The sequence below is a fragment of the Macrosteles quadrilineatus genome, unplaced genomic scaffold (assembly GCF_028750875.1).
Source record: "Macrosteles quadrilineatus isolate MER2022 unplaced genomic scaffold, UCM_ALF_1.0 Scaffold_1__1_contigs__length_201487025, whole genome shotgun sequence".
In the NCBI taxonomy this organism is placed as follows: Eukaryota; Metazoa; Arthropoda; class Insecta; order Hemiptera; family Cicadellidae; genus Macrosteles; species Macrosteles quadrilineatus.
Window position 1 is genome coordinate 90,270,130 of NW_026542594.1, and position 22,960 is coordinate 90,293,089.

The following is a 22,960-nucleotide window of genomic DNA, read 5'->3' on the forward strand; positions in this document are numbered from 1 at the left end:
TCTTCTGCACAGGAACATGGACGTAGCACTTTGAGCTGACCACTCGCAGATGTTTGATCCTCGGCTTTTGACCAAACCAGAGCTCAAAGGGCGATTTGTTGGCAACTGCTGACTTTCCCACTCGGTTCAAAACGTAGCCAGCAGTGATGACAAGTTCCGCCCAGATCGCTGCAGGAAATGTTACATTTGGATTGGCGTACTTGAAGGTCCTGGCCATTTCGACGATCGTTCTGTTCTCTCTCTCTACAGCACCATTTTGCTCGGGTGTATACGGCGCTGTCAGACGTTGGTTAACACCATATTCTCTGAGAATTTGTCGAACTTCAGCGTTGTCAAACTCACCACCGTTGTCACTGAGAAACTCTTTGACGTGATGACCAATTGTGCGTGCTTTAGCCAACACTTCACGCAACGCTTCCTTAACAGCAGATTTTTCCCTTGCGACAAAACAGTATCGGTACCTTGAAAAGTGGTCTTTTATGACGATCAAATATCGGCGACCTCCGAAGGATGGGTCAAACGGGCCGCAAACATCACCGGATAACAACTCACCGGGGGCTGAGGGGCGTTCTCGTGTTCCAACCGGTAGACGGTGTGCCTTCCCGAACTGACACGGTTCGCAGATCTCGTAGTTGGCTGGCACTTTGATACCCATTTCGGATTCGAGCTTCGATCGGACGTAACGTTTATCCATGTGACCCCAGCGCTCATGATATAACTGCAGAATGCGATTGTCTTCTGCTGCATTAGCGCAAACCTCAGACGGTTGAACTGTGTGAAATGAGGCACGATACAAAGTTCCACCACAGTTTCGAGTACCTTTGAATACAGTTTGTTCGTTAATAGTGAACCGACACTCGGTATTAGTCGATTCAAACCTGCTATTAGGGTTTCGATCATGAGCTGCGAGAATGGACACTAAGTTCCGAGAAACGTCAGGAACATACCAGACATCATTGAGTGTGAACGTTTCCAGTTTTCCATTTTCATAGTTCGCTACTTCAACGACTCAACTGCCAAGAGCTTTTATAACTTCCTTTCCCGCCGCCTTTACTGTTGCGTTCGAGTTTGCAGGAAAAGGTTTGTACTCCGTGAACCAACTCATATTTGACGTAATGTGCCGCGTAGTGCCATTGTCGATCCACCACTGGTCATTCGTGGTCACGATATTCATGTCACTGCTGATGGAAATCAGCGCACTTCGGTTGTCGGTCACGTTAACTTGCGAGCCCTTCGTTCTCTTCTTATCAGTGTCACTCGTTTTTGAGCTAGTGCTAATGCCGTTAGCTCGAGCTGGATACGCAGGCTTGCCGTCAGCTTTCCATTTAGAACACTGGCGAGTCCAATGACCTTTCCCCGAACAGTATTTGCACAAAGTGTCACCTTTTGGTTTCCTATTCTTCTGACCACCGCTGTTTGTGGCACTAAGAATGTCACCAGCTTTTGAAGAAGGAGCAACATTACGCTCATGAAGGATCAATGCAGATGAAACATCTTCAAGTTTCTTGCTCTCGTTTGCCTTCATAAGTAAGTAGCTAGACTTGAACGATTCAAAACGCTTCGGCAAAATGTGTAACACTTTTGACACAAACAGGAGCTCAAGAAAATCTTCGACTGTTTGGATGTTACGCGTTTTGAGGCCAGCTGCAAATTCGCGGTTTTGATTCTTCAATCTTGAAAGCACGGTCGGGGCATCCTCGGTATCATCCCATTCCATACTGAAGAAATCCAAACACTGACTAAAACAACTGATCTTCTGCCTTGTTATCGAACTGCTCGATCAAAATGTCCCACGCTTCCTTAGCTGATAATCTTCCGGAAATACGTTGATGTAGATCATCACTAATGCACTGAGAAATAACTATTTTTGCCTGAGTCGTGGATTTGTTGAATTTCTGAAGTTCTTCCTTTTCGGCTTTAGTCGGAGGATCAGAGAGGGTAGGCTTTTCTCTCTTTCCCTCGACGATATCAACCGCGTCGAACAACTCTAGAACGTCCAACACTCGATCTTTCCACGTCGGCCAATCTTCTGCTCCTTTCAATGGTTTTATACCTTGCACGTATTCCATTTGTAGAGCTGGACGAACTCGATCGAAAGATATACCAAAGAAATAATACTCTTGAGACAGAAAAATACGTCAGTATAAATTGTTCTTACCGTGTACGTAGTAGACTAGATTTCCCAACACTGTTATGTACATAAAACGATCTGGCGACCATAATCATCTTGAATTATTCTCCCAAGTGGAGGTGTTTAGGGATAATCTAAGCAAAAACTACGACGAAAAACGAATTTAAACTATAAAATAATCAAATGTATTTCTCATTAATGTTTTCATGACAAGGAACAATATTTGACAACAAAACAGACAGCTGATAGTAAAGACAACATTCGTATCATCTGTATGACTATTACAAATAAATAGAAAAGGCATTTTCAACACAATGCCCCATGCTTAAAGCAGGGCTCTGGCAGATAAAGACTAACTATTTCAAGTGTCTGTCCTTGACTTTCTGTAATGGTCATGGTAAAAGCGATTCGACATGGGAACTGTCGACGTTTGAATTTTAGGGGAACATTTCCTTCTGATTGTTCTAAACTTAATTGGGGCAGTAACACTCGTTTTCCAGCCGATCTTCCAGAAATAATTTCAAGATTCAGGACTTTGTCATTCATCTCTTTCACCATTAATCTGGCTCCATTAAGAAGTCCTTTTTGTGGATTTAAATTTCTAGGTAAAATTACAATTACACCTTTTTTAAGGCATAACTTGTGAGGAGGTAAACCACTTGGTGCTAAAGTGTGAATAAATTCATCAGGTACGTGTAACTGGTCTCCCTCTTCTTGAATCAAAGTGACCACTGAACTCTACTGTCATCATTTAGTTGCTCAACTATTTTATTATTTGTTTCGTCACAATGAATTCTTTGGCAAAAGTATTGCATGATTTTTTTGTCTTTTTTAAACCATCTTCAGAAAATCATTCACTGAAGATTTTGTCAATGATATTCTTATTCACAATACATTGTGGTGCAAGACGTACCAATGACTCACCAAGATCATTATGGTAGCTCTCTTGGCCATTCCCTATTCGATAAAAGATATTCAGCAAATATTGATTCGCTTGGATTGGCTCTCATGTTTTAGCAAGTGAAATCTTTTTAAACATTGGCCATAAAGGGGATTGTTGAATTTTCTACTATTGCACAGCGACTCGCACGAGGGACTATGGGAGCACATTGCCGGAAATCACCTCCCAAAACAATCACCTTTCCACCAAAAGGCTTTTTGTAGCGCCACAAATCAGGCTCCAGGGACGTCATGGAACACCATGCAAAGATTAGAAATTTCTTTTCCATTTTCTTGTAGCTCTTCTTCAACTTCCCTTATTTGTTTAAATGAATGTACATAAGGATTATTACCTACAATCATATAGCGCCTGGTTAAGTCATTCTAACACTTCAATTCTTAGTTCTCTGTTAGCAGAATGATTTATCCTAAACTTATTGGCTTCTGCAGTGTCCATTATATATAATTTTCCAAACGCACTACCAGGATTTGCATCTAAAGCACTCATTCGATGGTAAACTGCACCATATATTCTGAATCAGTAAGGACCTTGCTCAGGTGGAAGAGCCATGTTTGCTCCAAAGGAGGCAAAAGACATAACACTGTTGTAACTTCTTATATTAATACTTTAATACTGTTAAATGGAATGGTGACCATAAAAAGTAGGTATTTTAAGCCAAGTATGAGTGACAATGTGGTGTTTCAATACACTTCCATTATGGCAACACAGGGATGTTTTATTAGTTTCACAAATAAACAGTTTGGAATTGCAGTAAGCACACTCCTCGGGTAGATTTTATAAGTCAAAATAGTCTGTTGTGACAGCATCTGTCCGTGCAATATTAAAATAATCACGGGGTTACATGGAATTTCTTTGAATGTCAAAGACCGGCAAAGGGACATTTTCACGATTTCTTCTCATACGATTTCTGTTGTTAATACGTCGCCGATTCGCAAACACTGGATTGTTTCTTCTGGATGGCATTTTATGATAGCCTAATCAAAATTAAAAATTGAAAACACAAGTCATAAAAATATCTATGAAAACGTTTAACACACCATATCTGAAAAAATTAAATCACATAAAATAAATACAATCACTTAATTATAAAAACTGATTTTTACTCCCTAACACTCTGAATGAAACTGCACAAATAAACTATCCCATTTGCATTTCATCAGTCATTGTTGTATTAAGTAAACTGATGAATAAACAGAAAAAGTAAATATTAAAATGACACAAAGAAAAGAGGTTATTTTTAAGAAGTCAGATGTTTTTAAAAGAAAATGAATCATATGTTTGATAAACTTATCTAAATTTTCACTTATATTTAAAAATACATGGAAACTTTAAAGTCCAGTGGAGCGAAGCCCATTGAACTGAGTGTGACAAAAATTATTCCATGACTTCTGCAGATCACCAGAGCAGCAATTTCCCTTTGATTTGACACATCAATCATCAAAATCGGTTAATAAATGAAAGAGTTTTGCTGTGCACAAGAAATTCCTTACGGAATTAGAGTAATAGAGAATAATAGATTGGAAGATTTTAGCACAATGGCAGACTATGTAAATGGAACTTTATCCTTAGTTCAACAGTTAGCAGACATAAATCACATTGTTGATGATGAAGAAGTTGCAATGCTACTTCTGGGTGGTTTACCTTCAGAATATGAACCGCTTATTATGGGTATTGAAGTTACTCAAACAACTGTCTCAAGTGAGTTTGTTAAAACTCGTCTCTTACAAGAGGATTTTAGGAGGTCTGAAAATACTTCAACTGGAAGTGAATCTGCTTTGGCAACTAATCATTCTTATGCCAAGAAAATTGAGAAGTTGAAAGATTCAAAAGGTAAGTTTAGGCCACAGAAGAAAATTATTTGTCATCATTGTAATCAACCTGGACATATTAAGCCTAAACTGTCCTAATCTTGGCAACAATTTACAGCACAGAAATAAGTCAAATTACCTTGTATTGTTTTGTTTGTGCTATATAATCAAATATCTTTTTAATGTATCTCTTACGAGATTGGATTTTTAGTTCGAGACGAGACGAGACGAGATTTTTTATTTCTCATAAAATTTCGAGACGAGATCGAGACGGGATTTCCCTTCTCATACACAACAGGAAATACACGTTCAAAATTTTTACCTGATTTTGTAACATTGTTAGATGACTGTTTAAATACAAAAATAATGATAATAGGCAAGAATATTTACAATATTTTATTAAAAAACATCAGCATAATATTTTTTTATTAATCACGCCTAACTTATTCAAAATGCCTACGATTAGAAAACATAGTGATATCAGTTAGGATAGAGTTCAACTTATCCTAAAATAAAATAAATCATAAAATAAAAGCAATATAAATTTTTATAAAATAGTTACTTGTTTTGACTTTTTATAGTAATAAAACATTCCTCACACTGCTTACACTTAACAAAACTTCTCAAATGTTATTAAAGTAATATTATTTAAATAATTAAAGATTAAAGTAATATTTACATTTAAAGAATTAATTAAATAAGAACGCCTTCGCAAAGGAAACGCAACTACAACACGCTCCTGTATTGCGGGTATTGCATTGACTTTCTGCAGGCGTTTTTTATTTTTTATTCTCGTCTCGATAAAAATCTCGGCCAAAAAGAAATCTCGTCTTGTGTAACAAGATTTATAATTTCCCGAAAATTTCCCGAAATTTTGAGACTTGACCATCCCTACTCTTAATATCAACTGCTTGATTATATTGTTCTAATATATTCACAGTTTTAAGTGTTAATGTTTTATTAATATTTTTCCTTTTACATCAATTATTAATAAAGTACTTTATTCCCTCGTTTCATCAGTTTTGATTGAATCAGCCATTATCTTGACACCAGAACTTTCAACACCCATGACCATTGGTTGGAACAATCGCAGCAAACCAACTCTTCGGGTCAAACGCCTGTTGGAAAATGCCTTTTCTACATTTTACCAGGCTGCCTTGGCTGTTTCTGCTGATTGGACATGGACATAATTAACTGAATCAATTAGCAAGATATTTTTGGATTTACATTTTGTCACTTTATTCCTATCTCCTTCAGCTCCCAAAATACGGTCCCAGAGCTCACAATCTTCCAAATATGCTTGAACGGCAACTTTCCATGTATCATAGTTTTCACGGTCTTTCAATTTCTCTATTGAAGGAGGTTGATACATTTTGAAAGTAGGTGAACTTGGACAAAATAATCAGAGAAATTAAAATTCAGTAAACAGGAGGCCCATAACCTGATGTTGATGAAATAGCAGAGTTGAGCTGCAGCGGTTAATTACCCTGATTATATAAAGATACACAGTTAACATAAAACAAATTTAATTTGGAATCAGATAGAATCAATGCAACAACTAAATGTTAATAGGACATCAATAAACAAACTCATATTTATAAGTATAAAAGAGGATGTTTGTATATATATTTGGCAGTGATAAACTCAGACACCGCTGAACCGATTGCCATGAAACTTGGTACATAATTGTAGAATTTCATGGAATAGGTTTATACACCATCAATTTCGTGATCCGTCCAATCGGCTCCGCCCCAGTGCTCTGGAGTTTCCCATGTTAACCTTATGAGAAATGGAATTAATGAATCTTAACAGCTGTTTCAATTAAACAAGTTGGTTCTGTTCTATGATGTTCAATAGCATTAAAGTTACAAGGATTACCAACAGGGTGCAGCACTATTATTTCTTTTACATTTATGACAACAGCTAATTTGCAACCAAAAGGTGAGTGAGCATAGCGAACGAACTTCAACCTGGAGGCGGGTTAGCGTAGTGAACGAGGTAACCTGAAGGCAAGTGAGCGTAGCGAACCAGCTAACCTGAAGGTGAGTGAGCGTAGCGAACGAACTTCAACCAGGACGTGATTGAGCCATGCGAACGAGATCATCTTGAAAATTAAGAAGTTAAACGGGGCAAATCCCGCGGGTTACAGCTAGTAACAATATAGAAATATAACATTAACCATATGTTATAAACAAATTAGGCAGGCAAGATGAATATGAAAGTTAGACATTCCAACAATTATGACAACAGATAATTTGAGCTAAGCAGCAACACAAATCTCTGATAGATAATAAGAACTGTCAAAGTAGGATTGTTTACAATTATGTTTGTGTTTTTAATTTAATAAATAATTTGTGCTTTTATGCGAAGGTTTGATAATTATTTACCTTTGTTTAGGTGCAGTGGTAGAACATTATGGCTATGGTATACGTGTAATACTATAGCACACCGATACCGTAAATTTAAAGAGCCTATTTTTCTCAAACCGTGTCCTTCCCCATTGCAAATGCAAAGCACGAGTATAACTGCATTAAGCATTTTATACTTATACGCCAACCCCGTAGGAAGGACGGGTACTCTGCTAGTAACTTTACAAGTTTTGTATTTATAATTTTGATTTTATTGAAAGTTTGCCAAAAAAACATAGTATCTGTAAACCAATTGGATGGAAATGTCCTTCCATAGAGTCCACTGATCTAGCCTCCCAGTGCAAAGGCACGGTGCACCGTCTGCCTTGGACAAAAAGACGCTAAGACCAAATTTAAATGTAAAACCTTAAAAAAACCAATGTGCCAGGGACAAATGTAAAATATTTTTGAAGTGTGTTTAAAAGGATTTTCAAACCAACCACTGGGCGAGGACTTTTAAAGAAAAACACACATTATCAAATAAAATTTTAAATTTTTTAAATATTTTGTACAATATTTTCTGAAAACCTGGAAATTTATAAATTAATGGAATATTTACTGGTTCCATAGTTTTTCACAAATATTATACTGTTTTTAAAATAAAAATAATATTGGTTTGCAATAAAAACTTGTTTAACTACGATTTCCCCTCTTTAACACCATTATTACATTTCATCATGGAAGAATTACGGGTTCAAATTATCTATTACTAGCAGAGTACCGGTCCTTCGTACGGGGTTGGCATAAGTATAAAATGCTTATTGCAGTTATACTCAAATTTTGCGCTTGGAATAGGGGAGGACACAGTTGATAACATTTACTTCTTTAAATTTACGGTATACTATAGTATTATACATCTACCATAGCCATAATGTTCTACCACTTTACCTAAACAATAGAGAAAAAAAATATAAAAAAATTTGTAAAATATCACAAATTATTCATGAAATTAAAAGCATAAACATAAATGTAAAGAATCCTACTTTGACAGTTCTCACTGCGTATCACAGTTTTTTTTTTGCTACTTAGTTCAAATTAGCTGTATTCATAAATGCAAAAAAAAAAAAAAAGTGCTGCATCCTGTTGGTAAATCTTAAAATTTTTTAATGCTTTTGCATATAATAGAACCAACTTTTTTAGTTGAAACAGCTGACTAAATTCTTTAATCTATATAAATAAAATTACAGTTTTGTCTGTACATTGCTTAGAATCATGCAGTTTTTGGTTATTTTTACGTTTCATAGCCTAAGAAAGCCGAAACGAGTCTTATCTCAATTTCTGTCTGTCTGTCTGTTTGTCTGTTTGTCCATTCTGTGATTCCGTCTGTAACACCAAAATGTCATTTTACGCGGCCTACTCCTAGAAAACTAGAGTACCGATCAAGGTTCTAATCATTTTTCTGTATTTACTGGATTGGTGAGAGTGTCTTTGGCTATAAAAACATAGCCTCACTTCTTTGAAAACAAAATAACGGACCATCAAAAATCCAATTTTGTTCGATTTTTGTCAAATTATCTCCCAATGTTTACTATTACGTTTTATGAAATAACGATCAGCTGTTTGGATTAGTTCTCACTTCTAGCTGTCACTGATATGTTAACATTAAAATTTGTTTACAAATACCGCAACCATTTCCGATCAAGTTTTGTTAGCACATCCCAAGTGAGATTAAAAACGTTGTGCTTTACTTAACCGGTTTAATTAATCGCAAGTGCAACTATTGTTCTTGAGTTTTGATAACCGGGGTAAATACAGTGAATCTGTGTTGTATTAGTGCTGGGAAACTTACATTTTATTAATCATCGTCACCAATAGCTTACAAAAAAGGTTTCCATTCCACTCATTGACGGCGCTTCAAGGACAGTTGTGTTAAGTGCAAAGTAAACAATCACAACTGCAGAGGGTGATCGTGGATGTTGCTGCGATCTTGGAAGATCTTTCTGATTTCGCTGTGATCGTAACAGAGGTTTAACTTACAGATGTAGCTTAACTCGCTTTTCCAATGTGTCACTTTTGGTTTCTACTTACTTACATTTCGACAAGATATCGGTACTTTTTCTACTTAGGAAGTAAAACTACAAACGTCCAAAACCCCAGATTTGTGCGTTTTTTGTCACATTTGCTCCGAATGTTTGCTAGATATATGTACTGATTATCGTTTAGAGATTACGTAATCTTTTAAATAAGAAACCTTTGTTTGGATAAAGGTAGTTTCTTCAAACTGTCATTAAAATGTAAACATTAAAAGTTGCTTAAAAATAATACTATTAATAGGAAATAACTTTGATTTTCGAAAACAAACAAAAAATTAAAACCAAGGGAGATTAATAACATCAAGTGAAAGTTTTTTTGAGCAAACCATAGTGAGTTTTTTAAAGCTTTACGTTGTTAACGTTACATGTTACATGTTTTGTGGCCTGTGTATTTATTTATTTATATATTTTCCAACGGATTAAAACCTATAATACAGTTTGATTGGAAGGGCAGTTTGAATTGGTCGTAAGTACTATAGTTCTTTTCTTAAATGTAAACGTTGGTTTTTGGTACTGCTACCAAAAATTCCTTAGAACCGGTGGTAGCAGTAAGGACCATTTTTACGTGCAAACACATCACTATTTACAACTATAGTTACCGGTACCGTTAGTGCTGCACCTTATTTCTTATTAAATTTAATTGATGTCTTACTGTATAATTTATGCGTTTTCTGTCTGGACTTCAAAAGGTTAGTTTATGCTAAGAAAATTATAAAACATTAGTGAAAGATTTTTTTAGCAAACCATCATGAATTTTTAAAGCTTGGCGTTGTTAACGTATAATTGTTTTGTGGACTGTGTATTTATTTACTTATTTATATTTATATATTTGCCAACAGATTTACACCAATTTTACAGTTTGATTCGGCCTAAAAAAGATTATCATAAAATTTTATGACACTATCAAAACTTTCAAATAGGCTAATTATTTTGTTTGTAATTTGCTTCGGTTAAAGCGTAGCAAATCCCCTTATTCAATTCTGTATTTGTGTGTGTGTGTGTGTATGTTTGTTGGTAAAACATTAATGTCCTTATTTCTCAGTGATTCGTGGAAAAGAGCACCTTTGTTAAAGAAAATTTCAACCCGAATAAAGTATGCAGTAGTGAGGTTGAGGTAGTATTTTAACTACTTTTAACCAGTGTGAAAAGTAACATTCAAATACAGGCCTACCTTAGGGCTATGCCTCATAGATCAATAAAGCAATTCCTTTTATCATAAAATATGGACTAACACGATCGGGTGACATTTAATTGCGAAGCATTCGTTTTATATAAATTCCTATACGGTAATAGTTTTGCCAGCATATCTGGAAAAATGCACACTAAATATGCAAACCAACTCCTGTTCTGAATATAAGGTTTCAACTTCCTACAATATTTCCGTACGTAGAACGGGCACACAACTAGTTCCCTTTAAATATGAATACTCATAAGGTAAACATGGGAAACTACAGAGCCACTGGGGCGGAGACCGAAAAGATTTTTGAAATAAGAATATGCCTATATGTTAATCGGGAATGTGAGCTATCATCATGCCAAATTTCAGCCCAATCTGTCCAGTAGTTAATGCATGATTGAACTTCAAACAAACAAACAAACAAAAACACAATCTTTTACATTTATAATATTAGTTATAATATTAGTATAATATTAGGATTGGCGAGTGGCTCGCGCGTATCGGGTGGGCGGCTGCTGAGGGGCTGATACAGTCAGTTTACACAGTATAATTATTTTCCATTAACTGAAAAAGATGTTTTCGCCACGGCTGATGCAGAATTCAACCATGTTTTTGTTACCATTTTCAGTAACTTCTAGTTTAGTAGGATCCATTTTATTATTTTTTTGAATGTATTACTATAGACTTTCGTATTTGTTTAAATCAAATTAGGGGTTTCCTTTCTAATATTCAATTTATATGTCAATTTATGTCTTTGTCTTTTTTAATTTCTAGTAGATGTAGGTAATAGCATCGAACAAATTTTAAATACTTTATATATTGCCTAACAATGGTTTACTCTTCCCCCGATCACAGATCAACAGTCTATCCGGGGGAATAATTCCATGTAATATATTGTTCTATTATTATTGTACTGTTTAATTTTTGGAATAAAAGTATTTTGATTTGATTTGATTTTGATTTGATTTGAGTATAAGATTCTAATTCCGTAAGGAATTTCTTGTGCACAGCAAAACTCTTTTTTTTATTAACCAATTTTGATGATTGATGTTTCAAATTAAAGGGAATTATCGGCAGAAGTCATGGAATAATTTTTCTCACGGTCAGTTTAATGTACTTCGCCCCATCGGACTTTAAAGTTTCCATGTATTTTTTAAATATAAGTGAAAATTTAGTTAAGTTTATCAAACATATGATTCATTTCTTTAAAAAACATCTGTCTTCATAAAAATAACCGCTTTCTTTTATGTCATTTTAATATTTACTTTTTCTTTTTATTTATCAGTTTACTTTCAAATACAACGATGACTGATGAAATGGGATAGTTTATTTGAGCAGTTTCATTCAGAGTGTTAGGGATTAAAAATGTTTTTTTATTATGTGATTGTATTTTATTTTATGTGATTTTATTTGTTCAGATATGGTATGTTTAACGTTTTCATAGATATTTTTATGTGTTGTGTTTTTAATTTTTAATTTTGATTAAGCTGTCATAACATGCCACACAGAAGAAACAATACAGTGTTTGCGGATAGGCGACATATTTACAACATAAATCGCATGGGGAGAAATCGTTTAAATGTTGTTAGAAGAAGATTACGCAACAAATGTCCTTGTGCCGGTTTTTGACATTCAAAGAAATCTCATGTGACAGCGTGATTATTTTAATATTGCACGGACAGATGCTCTCACGGCAGACTATTTTGACTTGGGAAATCTTACCGAGGAGTGTGCTTACTGCAATGCCAAACTGTTTATTTGTGAAAATAATAAAACATCCCTGTCTTGCCATAATGGAAGTGTACTGTAACACCACATTGTTATCCTAATTTATAGTACTTGATTGTAAGTCCTAACTAACATTACATAGACAATATAAGAAGTTACAACAGTGCTATGTACTTCGCCTCCTTTAGAGCAAACATGTCTCTTCTACCTGGGCAAGGTGCTTACTGCTTCAGAATATATGGTGCAGTTTACCATCGAATGAGTGCTTTAGATGCAGATTCTGGTAGTATACCAGCGTTTGGCCAATATAATGGACACTGCAGAAGCCAATAAGTTTAGGATGAATCATTCTGCTAACAGAGAACTAAGAATTGAAGTGTTAAAATTACTTAACCAGACACTATATGATTGTAATAACCCTTATTTACATTCATTTAACTAAATAAGGGAAGTTGAAGAAGAGCTACAAGAAAATGGCGATGACATTTCTAATCTTCACATGGTTTTCCACGACGTCCCTGGAGCTGATTTGAGACTTTATGATATTGAAATATAGTTAAATATTATTAACTGGAAACAACTAGTTATTTTCAAACTAATTAAAGGATATGGTAGGATCATAAAATTTACGTAGCAATATGAGAAAATGAATATAGATATTACGTCTTAAGTTTAAAGAGCTAAATATCAACAACTTTTTTATACCCATATTTATTTGGGGGTCCACTAGACCTTTGCGCGCGCTCCAGCTTAAAAGAAACAAGCACGCGCGCTTAAGGGTTAAGAAATAAGCTGCCAACAATTTCAATGTAAAACTTACACATTACACTTAGGATACCATAATCATCTTAGATGTCAGTTTTCAAATCAATCGATTCGAGAAATAAAATTACTACTAAATTTAGTAAATGGTTAATGCTAGTTCAGTGTCTAGGAGTGACTTACCTTGAAGCGGTGGGGAGAGCAGATACCACACACGACTCTACCACATCTACGACAGTGGTGCCGTCTGTTGAACATGGAGAACACACTCACTTGGCAACACATACACTCAGTCACCTGTTAAACATACAGATGATGTCAACTAGTTTATATAACAATATATACCAAATAAATGCTAAAAGATTTAGGTTATGACAAGATAAGTGATTAAAGTTAAGCAAAGGAGTAGGGTGTTGCAATTAAAAGTGTGAATATGTTGTCTTACATTGTATTTTTGAAAGGTTTAACCAAGACTAATAAACAACGTTTGGTAGCTACAATTAATCAGTACCTCGGGACAGAGCCATGGCTCAGTATATTTTATTTCCATTGTAAAAGCAATATAAAGGAAACTCTCGTTTTATTTACTAATTTTGGCTTCTATTAGTGGAATTTCAATTTATTATAATGGAAATTTTAAACTGACAATCCAAAAAACATTAACTTATTTTACATTCGATGGTGAAAATCACTCGTTTATAATAGCCTATACTTTCATTTAAACATTGCTTTATGACAGTTTGTTTGAATTAAAACATAGTACAGGTAAAATAATACAAAAACACTCCATATAAACAACAAAATGTATACATTCATGAAATTTCACCTGTGAGTTACTAATAATATGATAAATGAAGATTCGATGAGTCCCCAAAATTTTGGGCATCCTAAGGCCCTTTTTGGGGCCCTTTTTGTTCCGAAGGGCCCTTGTTTCCGAATAATTTTGTTTTTACGTTTAAGGTCGAGTGAGGTGTGGTTTTCAATGGTTTTAGTTATTTTAAATCGATTGGGACTAGTTTTAAGTGTATTAAACCACTCCATACAGGGTGTTTCGAAATATTATTACTTTTTACAATATTCATAAAGTTTACATTTATTTATAAAGTGATAAAATTAGTTACCTCCATGCTCTATATAAAAAGGGATTATTGAAAATAACTGTAATTCTTTACTATATAAGAGGGAAGGATCACAAGGAGAAAGAGAAAATATTAAATACCCCCGTCACAGCAAACCTGCAGACTAAGCGAATTTTCATTTGCCCGATTTTCAATTAAATCTAAAATAGCATTGAGTTTAATGAATACTTAGGTTTGCTGCTACAAGGAGGCTAATAAAGTGTGTTTATAGTAAAATATTAATAGCCTAGTATAAAACAAATAAATTTGACAAGTTTTATTAAGACATATCTATAAACAAACAAGCAAAATCATTTTACACTATTCTCCTTAAGAATAATATGGAATTTTAAATTTACAATTTTTTAATTTTATTCGTAACTAATACACTTAAAAAACACGTTAATATACTAAATTATTTATTTTCTTCAAGCTCTTTAAAATGCTCTAGAGACAAATTGGGAAACTTTGTCTTTTGAGGGTCAAAGATTACAAATTTTTACCACCCTGTTCCATGGACCGATTATGCCGGTTTCGTTAAAATTGAACCAAAATTACTCGAGTTATCTTATTTACGGACACGTATATAACATGGATATATTATATTATATATATATGTATATAAACACATATATAATATTTTGATTATGGTGCTTTAGGCTTCTGGGGGCATCGAAATTAAAACGTAAATCGGTTTCGGGTCTATGTTTTACCATAATGTCTATGTGGTATATGTGGTATAACCTTCGGTAATAGCTTATCTTCTATATGGGATGCTCGCTAAAAGGGGATGGATTAAGTTTTACACTATAACATAATAACATAGGTTACTAAGCAAAAATTTCAACTTTTAAGGTGGTGTGAATAATCTTTCAACGTGTTTTTTATGCAAATCTATTAAAACCAATTTCAAATTGATATGTATTTTTATTTTTCTTAGGTAGTTATTTAAGTTATTTTTTTTACATTTATTAAAAATTAAAACAATTGTATTTGTATAAAACCTTACATTACATATTAAAATGAAGTACTTAAACTAAAGCTATTTTTCTACAATTTCCGTAGTATCTCTCTTTACAATTTCATCATCACAATAATTATTCTCAGACGACTCGTTAACATTTTTATTATTATTAGCAACTTGTCCATCTTTACTGATTTTGTCCAAGTTGGTGTTCAAGCAGGATTCCCCTTAACAAACCTTGCATATTGCAGAACAGGCAACACCAATCTTAAAGCACGAACGATGTGGTTCAAAAATACCTTTCATACATACTGACGTTTGCAACTTGTATCTTAAGTTCCTCAAACTTATTTTCAATCAATACAAGTACGGTTATCTTTCGTGGTTATGACGACCAGGACAGCACTAAGACATCAGAGCAGCATTGTCTGTACAAGCATTTTTATCCTGAACAATGGGAACGAGGTTTATAGGGTAAAAATTGGGTTTTCTTATTTACTTTACCCTCAAAACACAAAGTTTCCCAATTTTTCTCTAGAACATTTTAAATAGCTTAAAAACAAATAATTTAGTATATTAACGTGTTTTTGTATGGTTATTAGTTACGGATAAAAATACTAAAATTGTAAATTTAAAATTCCCATGCTATTCTTATGTAGAATAGTGTAAAATGATTTTGCTTGTTTGTTTATATAGATATGTCTTAATAAAACTTGTAAAATTTATTTGTTTTATACTAGGCTATTAATATTTTACTATAAACACACTTTATTAGCCTCCTTGTAGCAGCAAACCTAAGTATTCATTAAACTCAATGCTATTTTAGATTTAATTGAAAATCGGGCAAATGAAAATTCGCTTAGTCTGCAGGTTTGCAGTGACGGGGGTATTTAATATTTTCTCTTACTCCTTTTGATCCTTCCCTCTTATATAGTAAAGAATTACAGTTATTTTCAATAATCCCCTTTTATATAGAGCATGGAGGTAACTAATTTTATCACTTTATGAATAAATGTTGAAATATCGTAAAAACTAATAATATTTCGAAACACCCTACATGGAGTGGTTTAATACACTCAAAACTAGTCCCAATCGATTTAAAATAACTAAAACCATTGAAAACCACACCTCACTCGACCTTAAACGTAAAAACAAAATTATTCAGGAACAAGGGCCCTTCAGAACAAAAAGGGCCCCAAAAAGGGCCTTAGGACGCCCAAAATTTTGGGGACTCATCGGATCTTCATTTCACATATTATTAGCAACTCACAGGTGAAATTTCATGAATGTACAAATGTTGTTGTTTATAAAACCCTATTTTACCTGTACTAACAGCTGATTGAAAATGTTTGTTTAAATCCTAACCTTATATTATATTATACTAGTGCACCTGTTGCTCGAATTCGAGCAATTGCAAAGTATTCCAGGCGTTATTTCAAAATGAATAACAGTCATATTTACCTGCAAGTTGATGAAGACTATTTCGACACACAGAGGTACATACAGGATCCACAGACTCAGTTTTGGAATAAAAACTGCTCCAGCCGAATTCAATCGGATCATATCTCAAATCCTCATGGGACTAAAGAAAACAATCCTATTTTGACGATATCATCGTACATTCGGTGAGTGCCTTCAAAACCTACAAGCATGTCTTCAACGACTGTCTGACTACAACTTGCATGTTAACAGAAATAAACACACTTTTATGGCTGAAAAAGTGGAATACCTTGGTCATGTTGTTCAACATAACAAAATCAGCAAGTCTCCATCCAAAGTTCAAGCTATTCAAGATATGCAACGTCCACACAACGTCAAAGAACTCAAAAGATTTTTGGGTTTGGTACTCAAGATTTGTACCAGATTTTTCTACAATGACATTTCCACTCAGATGTCTACTGAAGAAATCAGAACCATGGATGTGGACAGCTACTTGTGAATCTGCATTTATAAAACTCAAATCAGAACTCTGCATTAACAGAGTGATAATTCCATTTGACCCTAACCTAAACCTCATCCTAAACCGCATTCAACTGCTAGTCCTACAGGTGTTGCTCCTGTACTAAGTCATGAAATCGAAGGAGTAGAAAGTTCGATATTATACGCGTCTCGTTCTTTGAATCTGAGTGAAATGAACTACAGTCAACTTGATGGAGAGGCATTGGCGATAATCTTTGTTGTGAACTATTTCTTAACACAAAATTTCAAAAGAATCAAAAAACTTTTAAAATATTTCTTAATAAAAAATAATTTTTATTCATTACACAAATTTGTAGATAAAAAGAAATATTTGAGTTGAATTTCCATTTACTTTTCATAATAGACATTTGCGTGGATTTATGTATTATTGTCCATGGGTTATAGAGATTTTGACTTTATTTATGTATGTTATATATTGAATAAAGATACCCCCGCTGCAGCAAACCTGAAGACTAAGCTAATTTCAATTTGTTTCATTACATTTTTACTAAAACGTTTCCATAAATAAGACATATTTATTCCCAATTTAAATAACATTAGATTTAACGAGTGCTTAGGTTTGCTGCTACAGGGAAGTCAAAAATGTGTTTTTACCAAACGTCAATAGTATAGGATTATTTAAATAAATTTGCCTAATTTTAACAACATATATGCCATAAACAAGTATAACTACAACAGTTTTAATTTTCTCCATAAGAATAACTTGGGAATTTTAAATTTACACTTTTTTGAATTTTCTCCGTAACCATTAGGCATACAACAATTATACTTCAATATACTATTTATTTTTTTAAGTTCTACAAAATGGTTCGGAAAGAAGTTGCTAAATTTTATCTTTTTAGGGTCAAAAATGGGAAAATCCCATTCGCGATAATCATCTGTTAAAAGAATACGTCATCTATAAAACTACAAACAGCTGTTTGGATCAAGATACTTGTTTCTAGCTGTCACTGATATGTTTACATTAAAAATTTTGTTTACGATTACATTACAGTGGTACTGTGTAACCATTTCCGATCACGTTTGTATTCATATCCAAAACCAAGTGGGATTGATAACCGCGTGGCTTACATAACGGATTTGATTGATCGCAGTACAATAATAAGTAGCTGTAAATTAAATTAAATATCTAGCCATCATCCAGGTCGGGAACCGGAGATTCTGTGTGTATCAAGTTGTACAGTCTAACCTTGATATAACGAACCTCGATATAACGAATTCCTTGATATAACGAATGTTTTTTAATCCCCTAGAACTCTCCATAAGACACAATGTATATTTTACCTCTACATAACGAACAAATCATAACAACGACCTTGATTTAACGAATTTTTTGTGATTTCGGCTAAAATAAGACACCTCAATATAACGAATTTATCATTGTCAGAACCTCTACATTGCGAATTTAACCTCTGCATAACGAATTGCCTACGTCTTTCGCTCGATATAACAAATCCCCCACCCAATTATTGTTTTGGGAAAATCTGTTTCTTTATCAAATGAAATGGAAAGGTCACGTCATTGCTTGCGCTAACATTCGTCTGCTCCGTTTTACATCTTTGTCTGCTGTCGCTGCGCGCCCTATGTTGCAACTTGCAACTGAGAACTGATTTCATTCACCGAGGACTGATGACGACGTAATGTTTAGTAAGCTGTGATTGGGTGATATGGGATAACTATGGTGAATTGTACAATTTTTGGATAAAGAGAAACCTAAGAAAGAATATAAAAACAAAACCAAAGAGAAAGAATAGCAACATCGTTATTTTAACATTCCTTTTACAAGTTTTTTTATTATCCTTAAGTTGGCTATGATTATAAACTTTTATAATGACTTATTAATAATTTATTGTTTTCAATACGATTTGTTTCAACTAGCAACACCAATGCTATAGTAAATGATTATTATTGACATTCCTCTGTTGTGATAAATCAGTACTGTACTGTAAGTAGCCTACCGGCCTATCGCGAGCAGTGTAGCTTACAAAACTTTCTACTGTTTTGTTTTGTTCTTTACATGGTTTATGACTACGCAATACAGTGTTTGGCTAGGTTTTAGGAGGGTTAGAACAAGCTGTGATTTTAAACTTACAGTTTTTAACTGTACCAAGGTCAATGCCATTGTCATGATTGCGCAATATTCAAGATCCCTCCCCTTTATTATGCCGGATACTTAAGGTTCTACTGTACAATGTAAACACTGTACTGTAAAGTATTGTAGCCTATACTACTTTAATTGTACTGTATTTTAATGAGGTAAAATCCCGACCTATATTGACCGACGCTGGTTCTGAACCTTGACTTAGCGAAATTCCTGCAAACCTAACCTATATATAACGAACCTCGTTTTAACGAAATCCTTGATATAACGAATTTTCAGTTCGGTCCCTTCAGATTCGTTATACTGAGGTTGGACTGTACATGAGTTTTGATAACCGGGAAAAGACTGTGAATCAGTGTTGTACAGGACTGGGAAACTTACATTTTTTTAATCATCGGTGCCAAAAACCTACAATCGATGCTTCCACTCATTAACGACATTTGAACATGTTTGATCAAGATTTGTCTAAACTTGATCATTTTGGTTAAAAGTAGACCAAATTTGATAAAGTTTGGTCAGCATATTAGAACAAGAATAATTTCTTGATCAAATGTTGACTTAGTTGACGAAATAACTAGTTGTTCAGGATTGATCAAAATTGAAGAATTTGGTCGGAACTTGATCAACTATAACTGATCAACTTTGATGAAAAGTGATCTCCACTCCACCCCTGAGACTGACATGGGCGGGGGTGAATAGTGTCTAGGCTAGTGTGTGTGTGTGTAGTGTAGACTGTAGAGGACTAGAGGTCAGTCTTGCACCAACGTCCAAACGTCTCTGTTGTGCATCACTCGGCCGTTTTTCGTGTTACACAGTTTTTTTATTCAAGTTGTGTATATTATTCTTTGAAACATTAATTTCATTTTCACTGAAACATCAGCGTTATTAACAGCATAGTCTTTTCAATAAGGAGTATTTTCTTAGTGTGCATTATTACTGACATTAAAGCTTCATCAATATAACTCAAGTTAAATTACATAAATATATTTTCATGGTGCGTCTACAATACAGTGCATTCAGGTAAATTGGATCTTTCGGCATTGGATCGCGCATACAGCGGATAAGTGTTAAGTGTGAATACAGTGACAAGTTTTTGATCTGAAATCGGACTCGTCGACACGGAGAAAGCTGCTATAGGGACGCCTGTCAGTCAACCAAACCAACCCTCTTCAAGTCCACTGCCTTTGTCCATCCAATGCGTCAACTCTGAAGGAGGCCGAACTTTGTCGATCGGAGCTGACGTGTCACGAGTGACCACTAACCACAACCCCTGGCTTCCCGAGCGCAGCCACGGGGGATCAGAGCCACAACAATTTATGGGGGTAAGTGACCTCCTCTAGCTTTCGACCCGAGCTCAAATTTTACGATCGAATAGCGAGGGTTAAAATGACACATTTTCCCCCGCGTGATAAACTGTATATTTTTTGTCATATTGCACCAATGTTTGAGCAAACTGTTACAAAACTGAAATAGTTTTCATTTTAAGATAACCTCTCAAAACTAATTCTAGCTTGTTTTCAGTTTAATTAGCTAATTGAAACCAACAGATGTTTCAATCGTCTTGCCTATTGCTATTACGATTGTGTTGTACATCATATTATCGATATGTTGAACTATTTACAAAAATGCAACAATTACTGTAACTGCAATCGGTAAAAAAAAATCGATACACACTTTCGATACATGCAGATGCAATAGTTTACAATAGAAATTCACATCTGAGTTGACAACAACCGCTGATATTTACTCCATTGGGGGCTAAAACCGATAGGGAGTAAAAATGCTACTTTAGACCCGCAACGCATGCGTTAAAAACAGGTGTTTTGCTGCAGTATGACGAAAAATAATTGTACAGATTCCCTTTTATTTTTATTGCCCTAATTAGATTATTATAACTGTCTACTAAAGAGATATTCATTTAAAGATTGCAATATAAATTAAGCTAGGCCCTACTCATTTTTATGCCTTGAATGGACCAATAAAACATAAATAAACTGATCCTTGAGATGGAACCCAACCCTCAAAATTTGGCGTGAATATGATGCATATGTGGAATCATTTTATACAGTATAGAGATTTGTATTCAACTAATTGATTTTGTTCTAAACTTGACCCATTGTCTTTCTCTATGCAGCAGTTTTAAAATGTTTACTAGCTCGTTTTCTTGTACGGTACAAATTTTGCAATCAATTTTAAACAATCTTCCTGTTCCTGATGAGCTAGAGAGTTGAAACTTGAAACATAGCTCACAAATGGATGACAATGCAATGATAAGGGTGTGTTTTGCGCATCGATCTCTATTATTAGAGATCGATGGTTTTGCGTAGCATGTGTAATCTTTGGCATCATATTCAATGATTTTATTTTCATATTTCCCTTGGACTACGCCACATGGGCCACCAAATTTGTAATGTTTACATTTTGGAAGAATGTAAATATATCAATTTAAGTAACCTGTAAATAGATTAATTTGACAGTTTGTTTAAAGAGTAGAGGTTGAGAGGTAAAGGTTCTGCTCCCGGAAGATTCTAAATTTTATGACTATGAGAATAGCAAAAACATCGAATTAGAGTTGAAAGGGGTTGGTTATGTATTGGCCTTATAAAATAGATTCAATATATTTACATTAAAAACTAAAAAGTAGAAAATAATTTATAGACCTGAATAAAAAAAAAACTTTTTAAAATGCCACGTTTTCAAACGAACTAAAAAGTAGCAAATATTTATAAATATGTGGAGAGAATAAGTACCGGTACTTGTAAGATTTAAAACAAAAAAACACGGGTGCATACAGTAGATAATAAAAGTTCAATAGTTATTTATTTGTAGTTTAAGATAATTGTAAATTAGATATTGCATGCGTCCAGCATTTTTAGTTTTAAATCTTACAAGTATTTATTCTCTCCACATATTTATAAATTATTTTTAACTTCTTCATTCGTTTAAAAAAGTGGTATTTAAAATGTTTTTCCATTTATAAACTATTTAGTGAAATATCTGTAGTTTATAAACAAAGAATTGGTCCTCTACTGTTCAAGGGAACGTACATTATAATCGATGATTTATTTTCGATATATTGATTTTTTTCATTCCATAATATATGGATATTGACAAATTGAAACATATCAGCGGACAACTACGATAAAAAATATTGTTCAGTATCAACAAACATAAAAAAAATATTGGAATAAAACTGTTCTAATTTCTAAACTAACCTAACTTAACAAAACTTGCTGTAAAATTTCAAAATTCCGTTTGATAGGTAACCTATTCCATTTCCCACATGCCTTTTATCTTATCAAATGGAATTTTTAAATGGTAACTTAAACTTAGTCTACAGCAAATTTGTTTAGTTAGTATTTTGGGTTAGTTTGAAATATAGTTTCATTTCTTAATCCAAATAGGCAGTTCTCAATTCGTAGTTTAAATGCGTTTGAATAAATCAAACAGAAGCGAAGGAATATGGATAGTAAAGGAAGCCCAAAATATCGATAAATCGTAAAGTAATCATCGATAACCATGAATGTTCCCTTTAGAAGGAAAGTACCCAAAAACGTGACTGCAGATAGACATACATTACATTATATAACTTATGCCTATGTTAAGGTTTTTTTTTGTTAATATGTTTCCAACATGGCACCTCATAAGGTCCTATGTTAAATTCTCATGACTTTCTTTTTCACGTAATAAGATTTTTGTTGGCAGTTTTGATAAAATACAACGTATTTTTGAGCCAGAAAAGTTATAACTTTTGAACATTATTTTATTATAGTTTTTGTATTGCCGTTT

General features: G+C 34.0%; 1 protein-coding gene across 1 annotated transcript in view; it reads right to left on the minus strand.

Annotated features, from left to right (window-relative positions):
- The window catches only part of LOC128998798 (zinc finger FYVE domain-containing protein 26), a 199,775-nt gene that overhangs the window by 94,326 nt on the left and 82,489 nt on the right, over positions 1-22,960 (minus strand). Inside the window, exon 11 of the mRNA XM_054425158.1 lies at positions 13,192-13,305. Within this exon, the coding sequence (XP_054281133.1) occupies positions 13,192-13,305 (114 nt within the window). The remainder of the gene's footprint in view (positions 1-13,191; positions 13,306-22,960) is intronic.